This window comes from Triturus cristatus, chromosome 7 (assembly GCF_964204655.1).
Source record: "Triturus cristatus chromosome 7, aTriCri1.1, whole genome shotgun sequence".
Taxonomy (NCBI): Eukaryota; Metazoa; Chordata; class Amphibia; order Caudata; family Salamandridae; genus Triturus; species Triturus cristatus.
The window spans coordinates 1,716,291,186-1,716,303,054 of record NC_140590.1 but is presented as its reverse complement, the minus strand read 5'-3'; the positions used below and the strand labels follow the sequence as shown (position 1 = coordinate 1,716,303,054).

The following is an 11,869-nucleotide window of genomic DNA, read 5'->3' as shown; positions in this document are numbered from 1 at the left end:
AAAAAAAAACAAGCACTGCTAAAGTCTAAGTCTGCACCCCAATGTCATGGACTTGCTATGTTGGCCTTGACAATGCTACGGGTTAGAACTACTGACATTGACAAAGCTTCTTTTTAATTGCTCTCTACCCTCCCCCATTGTGTGTATCTGCCCCGCCTCGAACTACTGACCCCCTGGCTCAACCTTGAAAGGACCCCAGAATTTAATTTGCTTTATAGAGGAGCTGGAAAGGGTTTAGTTAAAGTGCCAGAAAATGTGATGCCAGGAGCCCTGGTGTAAAGGTACACTTCTAGGTCTGATGTAAATACATCCTATGTATATTCCTAACAAAGGTTCAAGAAACAATTTGCTTAAAGATACAAAAATAGCACACAAATATACAAATCATACACTAAACAAATAATTAACATATTAGTGAAAGGAAGAGAAAGAAATAAGAGTGCCCATATGCAAAAGAACAATCACTGTAAATTTATTACAAAATCTAAAACAGTTAAGACAATAACGCTCAAAATAATATGCTGGTATACAAACAATACAAACCACAGAGCAGACCGGTGGCAAACGAAAAAATACACGTTACAATGAGGGTACAACGTATACAAAATGAATGTGTCCTTCATAAATTGTGGCAACATAGGCGTCGACGGCGTTTCGACCAACTGTAGAATTACACGGTCATCCTCAGGACTAAAACTTCCATTGAGCGTCACAAACAACTCAGTGTCTATTAAAAGAGGACTTCAACCTTAATTACTTCAGTTGATCCAAGAAAAATGTCACAATATCAATAAAATGGGCGGGTATAACTTCAGCCCGTCTCAAAGAGTCCAAATTTGTTTAAGTTAATGGCATCACTCCTTGTAATTAGGGAGATGGTGTCACAAATCGGTGAACAAAACACCGGTGTGCTTCCGCGCGTCAATCGGCGGGCCGGACCTTGAAGCAGCAGTAAGTTCAGAAAATCGACACCTAGAAGGGGACAGGGTGTACATTGACAGCCGTTATTTGGTTTCTGTAACATCTGTGGTGCTGCTTGGAGACCAGCACCTCCTTGGTAGATCCACTGAGAGCCGCTGCTCTATTCCATGAAGAACCACACGGTGTTTTCACTAAAGTGCATACACTGCATCAGACCTAACCACAGTCAAGGGCCCCTCCCCTCCCCCCCCCCACACACACACAAAGTGCTCCGAATAGAGTCATAAGGCACCACACATCCGTCTCCAGTTTCACAAAAGAATCTCCTGCTGGAGAGGAAGAGTGATGTGTAGAGTAGACGAGGGAAAGGGAGGGAACTGTACAGAGAGGGTGAGGGGGGTGAGGCGAAGCAACAGGAAGGCTGGGGCTTCAGGTGCGGCCAGAGGAGAAGCGGCCCACGTTCACTATTCGGTGGTTTTGCTCGTGGAGTCACCTGTAAGGGAGAGAAAAAATACAGATCAGAAACTTAGCTCCCAGACTTGGAGACGTGGCTACTAGGCACTGATGGAGAGTTGGTGTAAAGGTACAGTCGCAGGAAACCAAGTATAAGCGAGAATGGTCATAAAAACTTCTGTGACCTTATAGTGCTAAATGACATGATGTAAATATTACTGCCAAAGATCCATCATTAAAATGTACAAGAAGCAACCTGTGTTTCAAACCTACAGCGCCCCACAGAGGCCAAACATGAGACCTGCAGTGATTGTTACGCGACCGATGCATCAAGTGTAACTTTACACTGTCAAGAGAAAGAGAAATGGTGTAACTTGACACAGCACTTAACTGTACGCTGCCAGGACACCGGATGTAACTTTACACTGTCAGCAGAACTGGTGTATCTTTACACTGTCAGCAGAACTGGTGTATCTTTACACTGCCAGCAGAACTGGTGTATCTTTACACTGCCAGCAGAACTGGTGTATCTTTACACTGCCAGCAGAACTGGTGTATCTTTACACTGTCAGGAGAACTGGTGTAGCTTTACACTGTCAAGAGAAAGAGAACTGGTGTAACTTGACAAAGCACTTAACTGTACGCTGCCAGGACACCGGATGTAACTTTACACTGTCAGCAGAACTGGTGTAGCTTTACACTGCCAGCAGAACTGGTGTAGCTTTACACTGCCAGCAGAACTGGTGTAGCTTTACACTGTCAGGAGAACTGGTGTAGCTTTACACTGTCAGGAGAACTGGTGTAGCTTTACACTGTCAATAACTGGTGTAGCTTTACACTGCTGGACACCACATGTAATTTTACAGGACACCAGATGCAACTTTACACTTTCCGGAGTACTGGTGTAACTTTACATTGCCAGGACATCGGTTGTGTAACTTTAAACTGTCAGGCGAACTGGTCTGACACTGCCAGGACACCGGTTATAACTTTACACTGTCAGGAGAACTGGATGTAACTTTACACTGTCAGGAGAACTGGTGTAACGAAAAGTTTCTTACCTGTCGGTGTAGTTTTGCAGCTTGAAGATCTTTCTGGATTCACTATGCTGTGCATTATTCCGCGATCTTGTGGTTGGGTCCGGATTCGTAGTGTTTTCTTTGTTTTTTTGTTTTTTTTTGTAGCCCAGGTGGGCGGCGACGACCACCATTTGGTGCACCTTCCGTGACGTCGTCGTGCTTCCTGCGGAAGTCCCACCTTTGGGGCGCCATCTTCGGGTTCTTTTTTCTCTCTTTTTTTTTTTTTTTTTTTTACCCTAGGCGATTACTTAATCCTTTTTGTCCATTTTTCTGAACGTTTCCATTTCTTTGATCTTTTCCATTTCACCCCCTCTTCCTCCAGCCTCATCTTCCTGGCGGAGGTGGGTGGGTTCGCTAGTGAATCCAGAAAGATCTTCAAGCTGCAAAACTACACCGACAGGTAAGAAACTTTTCGTTTTGCAGCGTGAATCTTTCTGGATTCACTATGCTGTGCATAGACTTTGTAGCGGTTTTCCTAATTTTGTGGTGGCTGGGTGGAAGATGAGCGTTGGTCGTTGAAAATGTGTTGTAGCACCTTCTGTCCGACCTGTGCTTCCTTATTCATCTGAATGTCCACGCAGTAGTGTTTTGTGAACGTGTGCACAGATGCCCAGGTTGCAGCGAGACAAATGTCTTGGATGGGCGTGTTTGCCAGGAAGGCAACGGTGGCCCCCTTCTTCCTTGTGGAGTGAGCCTGGGGCCCCTCCGCTAGCTCCTGTCCAGCCTGTTTGTGACAGAATTGAATAGTGAGGGCAATCCACCTAGCGATGGTGCCCTTGGTCACTGGCCTACCCATGAAGCTAGTAGCAAAGGACACAAACCGCTGCTTCGACTTCCTGAGTTCCTTGGTTCTCTCAATGTAGTGCATCACCGCTCTTCTGGCATCGAGGGTGTGCAGGGCCTTTTCTGCGTTTGTAGTCGGGTTTTGGAAGAAACTTGGTATCTGGATACTCTGATTCATGTGGAACGCCGACACTACCTTGGGCATGAAGTGTGGGTCCGTCCTCAGGACTACCCTGTCTTTGTGAATTTGAATGTAGGGTTCCTGTAGCGTTAGTGCTTGAAGCTCGCTCACCCTGCGTAGTGAGGTTATGGCCACTAGAAAGGCAGTTTTCATCGTCAACATTTGCAGAGTGGCCTTGTGAATGGGTTCAAACGGCGCCTTCATGAGCTCCGTCAGAACCACGTTTAAATTCCATGCCGGCGGCGGCAACCTTTTCGGGGGGGCCATTCTTTTGGCTCCCTCCATGAATCTCTTCACCACCTGCGAGGTGAAGAAACTTCCACCCTTCTCACCTCTGGTGTCGGCAACGATCGCTGCTAGGTGTACCCTTAGGGAGCTCGAGCAGAGGTTACTCTTTAGAAGGTGTGTGAGGTACCTCAGCACAGTTGAGTCTCTTGTCATTCTGTTTTGCAGGCCTTTTTTCCTGCACCACACCGTGAATCTCTTCCATTTTGCGCTGTAGCATTTTCTTGTAGTTGGTTTCCTTGCCTCCCGTAGCACTCGCATAGTGCTCTGAGGCAACCTTAGGTGTGCGAACTCTAGGTCTTCAGGAGCCATGCTGCCAGGTTGAGGGTCTCTGGCTCTGGGTGCAGGACCTCCCCGTTTTGCATTGAGAGCAGGTCTTTTCTCCTCTCGAACCTGTACGGATTGCCTTGCGCCATTTCTTGAATTTGTGAGAACCATGTCTGCCTCGCCCACTGCGGGGCCACTAGGATTAGAGTCATGTTGCTGGTCCTGCACTTGTTGAGCACTGTGTGCAACAGGGGTATCGGTGGAAAGGCGTAGGCAAATGTCCTCGACCAGCTTATCCATAGGGCATTCCCCTGGGATTGCTGATCTGGTTCCCTGGACGCGAAGCTTTGGCATTTTGCATTTTGGCGTGTTGCAAATAGGTCTATTGTGGGAGTTCCCCATCTCCGGAAAAGCTTCTCCGTTTCCTGGCCATTGAGCTCCCACTCGTGAGATGCCGAGGTCTGCTTGCTTAGCCAGTCTGCCTCCACATTGTCCTTCCCCGGTAGGTGAATTGCCAGTAGATCTATCCTGAGAGGTATGGCCCATCTCCAAATCTCCTGAGCCAGAGAGGAGAGAGGGAACGACTGTGTCCCCCCCTGTTTGTTGATGTAGAACATTGCCGTGGTGTTGTTTGTTTGAACCAACACCCTCTGGTTGTACAGGTGCCTCTGGAATGCCTTCAGGGCTAGTAGGATTGTCTTCAACTCGAGGTAATTGATATGGCGAACCGCATCTGCTGGAGCCCACAAACCCCTCACTCTGAGGTTGTCCATGTGTGCTCCCCATCCCTTTTGCGATGCGTCCGTGGTAATGGTCATTGTTGGGTTTGGTGGTGTCAGGCTTCTCCCTGCTGTCATGTTGTCTCTGTTCCACCAAGTTATCTCCTGCACTGCGTGCGTAACAACCACTAGATCCTCCCAACTTCCGTTTGCTTGTGACCATTGCTGTTGTAGCCATTCCTGGAATGGTCTCATGTGCAAGCGTACATTCGGCACTAGCTGGATACACGACGCCATCATCCCCATCAATTTGCTCACCGCCCTCACTGTCAGAGCTCGCCCCTTCTGGTAGAGCCGCGTCTCCTTCAGTAGGGCACCTGTCCTCCTGTCGCTGGGCACCACTGTGCCGCTCAGGGAGTTGATTTTTGCCCCCAGGAAAATCTTCACCTGCTCTGGTTCCATCGACGACTTCCCCCAGTGAATCGAGAACCCCAGGTTCGTGAGAGTGTCTGTTACGCGTTTTGCGTGCCTCGCGCACTTTTCGCGCGAGTTTGCCTTGACCAGCCAGTCGTCTAAGTAGGGGTAGACGTGTATCCCCTGCTTTCGTAGGTGGGCCGCGACCGCCGACAGGCATTTTGTAAAAACCCTTGGTGCTGATTTTAATCCGAATGCCAGGGTTGTGAACTGGTAGTGTTCCTGGTCGATGTTGAACCTTAGAAGTCCCTTGTGTCTTCTGTTTACTGGGATGTGCAGGTAGGCATCTTTGAGGTCCACGGTGACCATGAAGTCTCCGTGTCTTATTTGGGGCAGCACCTCCTGCAGCGAAGTCATCTTGAACCTTTGCGTTCTGACGAACTTGTTTAGGTATCGCAGGTCTAGGATGGGTCTGAGGCTCCCGTCTACCTTCGGGACCACGAAGTAGTTTGTGTAGACCCCCTTGTTGCGTTCTCTGAACGGCACTGGCTCTATGGCTCCCTTTTGTAGAAGCTTCCGTGTTTCTTCTCTGAGTAGGGTCAGTTCTTGACCCGATCTTTGCCTTCCCCTTGGCTTCCTGTTTGGCGGTTTCCTTTCCAAATCTACGCAGTACCCGTACTGCATGATGTTCAGTATCCACTTGTCTGTGGTTATACGCTGCCACTCGTGAAGGTAGAGCCTCAGCCTTCCGCCTACTGGTGTTGTATGCTCGTAGGCTTCTGATCCTTCTCTCCCCCTCGATGTTACGGTTTCGCGCCTCACCCTTGGGGGCATGTCGAGGGTAGGCGTCCTCCTGCGTGCAGAGTCACTTTGATGAGGGCTGCTCCCCCCCTCTCCTTCTCTGGCCACGTCCGTTCCCTCTCCCGCGAAAGGACTGGCCCCGGGGCTGGTACTGCCAGTTTTGCTTCTGTTGACCCTGTCCGTGACCTTCACCCTGCTGACCCTGCTGGAACGTCTGGTGCGACGGGCCCTGCTGGTTTCCTCCCCTACCGTAGGGTCTCCTTGAGGGGTTGCCTCGCCTCATTCCCCTCTGCTGTAGGGCCCCCATGGACCTCGCCGTTTCGTTATCTCTTTTTAGCTGGGTGAGCTTCTCGTCAACTGTTGCTCCGAACAGTGTCTCTCCGTTGAAGGGGGTGCTAAGGATGTTCTGCACCTCCGGTTTGAATCCCGAGATTCTTAACCATGCATGCCTTCTCTCGGTGACCCCTATGGCCATGAGTCTTGCTGAAGTCTCTGCCCCGTCCAACGCCGTCTTTATGCAGGAGTTAGCGATGTTTTTGCCTTCATCTACTAGGTGTGAGGCTCTCTGGCGGTATTCTTCGGGGAGATGCTTTACTAGCTCTCCCATCTCGTCCCAGTGCTGGTACTGGTGTCTATTGAGGAGAGCATTGGAATTCGCCATGCGCCAGTGCATAGCGGCGTTCCTCTCGACCTTTCTGCCTGTGAGGTCTATCCTCCTGCTCTCTTTATCAGGTGGTGGCCCCGAGGTTGCAGGTACGTTGGCCCTTCTCCTGGCCGTGGACGCTATGATTGAGTCTGCGGTCACGCTACCTCTGATGTAAGGGGGGTCCAGGGAAGAGTGCTTATACTTCTTCTCAGTCCTGGGTGTGATCGACCGGCAGGTCGCTGGTTCCTTGAAGGCTTCTCTCCCCTGATTCATCACGCTTTGAAGCATGGGGAGGAACTGGCTCCTCGTCTGGATGGGGAGCAGGGTCTCGACGAGAAAATCGGCTTTCGGCTTCTCTTCGTCGAGTTTGACGCCGAAGGCTGTCACTGCGCTCCTGACCACCATATTGTACACCCCGATGTCGTCGGGTGGTGAAGGCCTCGAAGGGTACGTGTCCACGGACTCCTCCGGGTTCTCGGTGTCGAGATCCTGCCATTCAATCTCGTGGCTGGTCGATGGTGCCGAGCCGTAGACCGACTGTTGGTCTTCTTCCTCGGCTTCCTCTTCATAATAGGTCTCGTCTTCCTCTTCGAGATCCCTCATCAGTCCCTCGGTGTCGAATTCTTCCTCGACCTCGACGACGTCCGCCGATGAAACCGTTGGAATCTTGAATTCCAACATCTTGGCGTCGAACTCCTTCTTCCTTTGAAGGATGTTCTCCATCTCGGCCTCGAGCCGCCTCTTCTTTTTCTCCATCTCGGAGATGCTTTCGGCGTCGACAGCGGATCTTTTCGTCGAAACTTGCGTCGACGTCGACCGTTCTTTCAGTGTCGATCGGGCCGTTCCCTGGGTTGTCTTCGACGACCCTTGCCTTTCGGCGTCTTTCGGCACCAGGGAGTCCTTCTCTAAGGATCCGCTCGGCCTCTTGTCCATGGTTCCCCCTTTGGTCGTCGAAATTTTCGGCGCCGGGGCTCCCTTCGTGGACTTAGACTCAGATTTTCTCGAGTCACCCTCGTGTTCGAGGTACTTTCTGTTTTTCGCTCGACGATTCTCTTACCTAGTCTTCTTTTTTCTTGTCGGTCTCTACGACCGTGAAGTTTTCGGCTGTCCCGGCGACGTTGTCCTAGTCGTCCAAGGAGAGGCCCAGATCGTAGAGCGACGGGGCCTTACCCTTGCCATCCATGCTGGCGTTGGCTCTTCTCTGCCGATCACTCACCCTGAGCGTCTTCGGCGCGAAGGCTGAGCAGGCGTTGGTCCTTACTCTGGTGTTCGACCGGTAGGCAGAGGTTGCAGACCGGATGCTGGTCCTTCTGCGCGAATTTGTGGTGGCAGTTTGGGCAGAACTTGAATGGCGTCTTGTCCATTGCGCTCAGGGCCTCTGAGTGCGCATTCTCCAAGGTCGTCGAAGAAAAAAGGGCGCTGAACCTCCTTTCTTCGCGCTCCTGATGAAATAACCTCCTTTCCTGTGAAAACTCCGATGTATTTGTCGACGAAACTCGCTTTTCTTTCTTCTTTCTTCGGTTGTAACTCTGGAGCTTCGATGACGATCCAGACCCAACGGCGGAAAAAAGAATCTGAAGATGGCGCCCCAAAGGTGGGACTTCCGCAGGAAGCACGACGACGTCACGGAAAGTGCACCAAATGGTGGTCGTCGCCGCCCACCTGGGCTACAAAAAAAAACAAAAAAAACAAAGAAAAGACTACGAATCCGGACCCAACCACAAGATCGCGGAATAATGCACAGCATAGTGAATCCAGAAAGATTCACGCTGCAAAACTTCATGCTGCCAGGACACCGGATGTAAGGTTGCACTGGCAGCAGACTGGATGTAATACACTAAAAGGGCACCAAATGCAACTTTACAGTGTCAGGAGAACTGGTGTAACTTTACACTGCTGGACAACTGTTGCAACTTTACACTGCTGGACACTGGATGTAACTTTACACTGTCAGGACACCGGATGCAACTTTACACTTTCAGTAGAACTGGTGCAACTTTACACTGTCAAGAGAAAGAGAACTGGTGTAACTTGACACCGCATATAACTTTACACTGCCAGGACACCAGATGCAACTTAACACTGTCAAAAGAACTGGTGTAACTTTACATTGCCAGGACACCGCATGTAACTTCACACTGACAGGACAACAGGTGCAATTTTACACTGTCAGTAGAACTGGTGTAACTTTACATTGCCAGGACACCGGTTGTAACTTTACACTGTCAAGAGAACTGGTGTAACTGAACTCTGCTGGACACCAGATGTAGCTTTACACTGTCAGGAAACCGATGTAACTTTACACTGTCAGTAGAAGTGGTGGAACGTTACACTGCAAGGAGAACTAGGGAGGACTGGTGTAACTTTAAACTTCAAGGAGACCTGCTCTACATCATCACTGACAGGAGACCTGATGTTGAATTACACTGGCCAAAGACCTGTAGTAAAGTCACCTTGCCAGAAGGTGTGATGGAAGTGTACGCTACTGTGATCTCTGGTGCGAAACCTGCTGTAAACGTACAGTGGCAGGCGGCTGACCATACAGTTAGACTGGCAGGACATCTGATGCACAGTTACACTGCCAGAGACCTGTTATAAAGGTTCTTTACCAAGAGAGATGGTGTAAGTGACAGTGTCAAGAGATCAAGTGTAGAGATAGGAAACCGGCTTGGAACAAACACTGCCATTAGAGCTGCTGTAAAGCTGCAATTCCAAAGACCTCATGTAAATGTTCATTGCCAAGAAACCTGGTGTAGCTGTGCAGAGCTGAAAGACTAGCGATGTAAATACACACTGCTGGGGGCTTATGTACACATGCAGTGTGCACAGGGAACTACTGATAGGAACAGAGACAGTCTAGCTGCTAAGAAGATGTGGACAGGAAAGGGAAAGAAGATCCAAGAGAGGGAGTGGGTAAAACAGAGACGTCATGAGCAGGAACACGGGGGGCAGAGGAGGGGGTGTTAGCCAAGCTTCTGCAGGGAGGAGCCTGCCCTTCACCAGTACACCTACCTGCACTGCAGGGGGCGTTGTACTCTGTTACTGCATTGTCATCTGCAAGGGAAGGAGAAACAAGGGTCAGAACAGGCTCAATTGATGAATGGTCTCATTTCTCCTGGAGAGATACATTTGTCAACACTGTCCTGCAAACAAAACAACATTAATTTACTCCCATTACAAACTAGGGGGATAACACAAAGCAGGGATTACAAGGCAAAATGGTCCTGCTTCCCTGAATACACAAACTGCCTAAGAGAGGCTAGCGCCTAGTAAGTAGGGCTAGCTTGCGGGGAGCAGCTGTTCCATGGTAAGCGGGAACGACTGCCATATGGGAGGCACTATTTGCTTGAAGGGCTCACTGTCTGCTAGAAGGGATCATTTCACAGCATGCTTGAGGAGATATCTATTGTCTAATGCAGTGCACAATTCCGCAATGATGATTTATAAAGACATAGGGAGCCAGTTACAAGTTGGTAAAGCACAAGCACTGACGTAAATCAGGGGGCTCCTTCCAGGACTAACCCATGGTTCCCCCACTGTATAGTGCCAGGGAAAGTGCTAGGTTTCGGCAGCGGACCCTGAGCTGTCTCCACCATTGGAAACAGCCTTCTCCCACAGGGCCCTCATGTCATGCTAACATGCTGCCACGCCTTAACCCGGGCGGGTTAAGGACCACTAGATCTACCTGCTTGGGTCAGCCATAGAGGGCAGGTTTGGCATCTAAAACATGGCCTTCCCAGGAAGAGAATGTCTTCAAAGGTCTTGCATGAAGGGAGAAAATCTTTGGCCCTCAGAATAATTGATTTTGGTTTAAGAATCAGTTCCCTTTTGGAGTTTAATCTTAAAAAAGAAGAAATGTTGCTGGCAGGCTTGGACCTGATACAGCATCTTCTCAGAAAGGAGTGAAGCTCACATGATCTGTTGCTATTCATAAAAATGTTGATTCAGGGTTAGCGGAAGTGGCTTCACCCACTCTTTGACTCACGCTTGACCCTTTGTCCCACCCTCAGTCATGCAGCTGCCTCCTGTTTGCTGCTGATGGGATATGAGACGTGACAAGATTTGAAAGAACAAAGAACAACCATTGGTCTACACATCATTTACTTTCTGATCTTACTTCTGCAATCATGAACACTGAGACCAAGGTAGCAGGGGCTGTGACCAGGACAGCAGCTCCTACCATTGGCTGCCGCTCTTTTACCATGAGGTCTCACCTTTCTCGTAGTAGTCGTAGACCATCACCGTGGCTGGCTTCATGTCCTTCACCTCATTGTCCTGCTCCAGAGAGAAGCTGAACTGATGTGGGGTCTTGTCAAGCTAACAGAGAAAACACAACCAAAGAAATGTGAGGAACATGTTTGCCACAGAAAACCTGCAAGATATTTAATGGCTTCAGAGATAAATCCGCACCAACAATGGGGCAAATAAAAGTATTCAGACTCCGCTGGTTGTTTCAACAAGGGAAGGGTATTTATTAGGCACATAAGTTGTAGGCATTTGAGCTTTACCTTAGGAGATTCAAATTATATGAGGTGGAAAAAGCCACTTAATGGACCTGTGGATTAAAGCTACTTTTATCGCTTTCTGCCTGTAACCAAGAGTCACAGGCTACACTACGGACTCGTCTTTATAAGCAAGGGCTACTTCTCTCACAGTATTAACCACAGGATGCACCTCACAATGTTTCCCTTGACGACAAGTCTCCCATGTTGAAGTAAAATTAAATTATGGACTACTGTGCTCAGGGCCGGACTGGGAACCAAAACCGGCGCTGGCAAAGTGCTCTGCCAGCCCCCCCGTAGTTCGGGGTGCGGCCGAGCTCTTTGCCAGGGCCGGTTTTCGGCCGATTTTGTTACAGGGCCGATTTTGCAGCTAAAATGGCCCTGTAACAAAAACTGCCCTAAGGGGCCCAAAACCGGCCCACACCTGTGCTGCCCACCGGGGGATTGCCCGGTGCCCGCTATGGCCAGTCCGACCTTGATTGTGCTAAATTGTGAGGTGACTGAGTCTCCCAGAACTTCATGGCCTCCTGAATTCTAGTATTAAGGCACACCCTCATGACACCATCCTAAATCTGTACACACTAGACTTGTGGCCTGACTTAGAGTTTGTTTGATAAGTGTAAGTGCAAAATCTGGAGGAGCAGCCACTGGTGGTGTTTACTCCCATCTTCCTGGTGGATATAAGTCCATTAGTAGAGTCTCTGCAGCACTTAGCATTGCCTCCAGAAATCAGATCATTTCCCATTGCCTTCCAACCCTAAATCAGGCCGCCAGTCAATCCATATGTCAATGAAATAGATAACGAGAATGGGAAATTG

At 49.5% G+C, this 11,869-nt stretch overlaps 1 protein-coding gene across 1 annotated transcript in view; it reads right to left on the bottom strand.

Annotated features, from left to right (window-relative positions):
* Positions 1–448: 448 nt before the first annotated feature.
* LOC146812866 (alpha-2-macroglobulin-like protein 1) overlaps positions 449–11,869 on the bottom strand; it is a 252,930-nt gene continuing 241,509 nt past the window's right edge. Inside the window, exons 34-36 of the mRNA XM_085619942.1 lie at positions 10,764–10,866; positions 9,562–9,603; positions 449–1,414 (exon numbers count right to left, since the gene is read on the bottom strand). Coding sequence (XP_085476068.1) covers positions 1,386–1,414; positions 9,562–9,603; positions 10,764–10,866 — 174 coding nt within the window. The 3' untranslated portion in view covers positions 449–1,385. The remainder of the gene's footprint in view (positions 1,415–9,561; positions 9,604–10,763; positions 10,867–11,869) is intronic.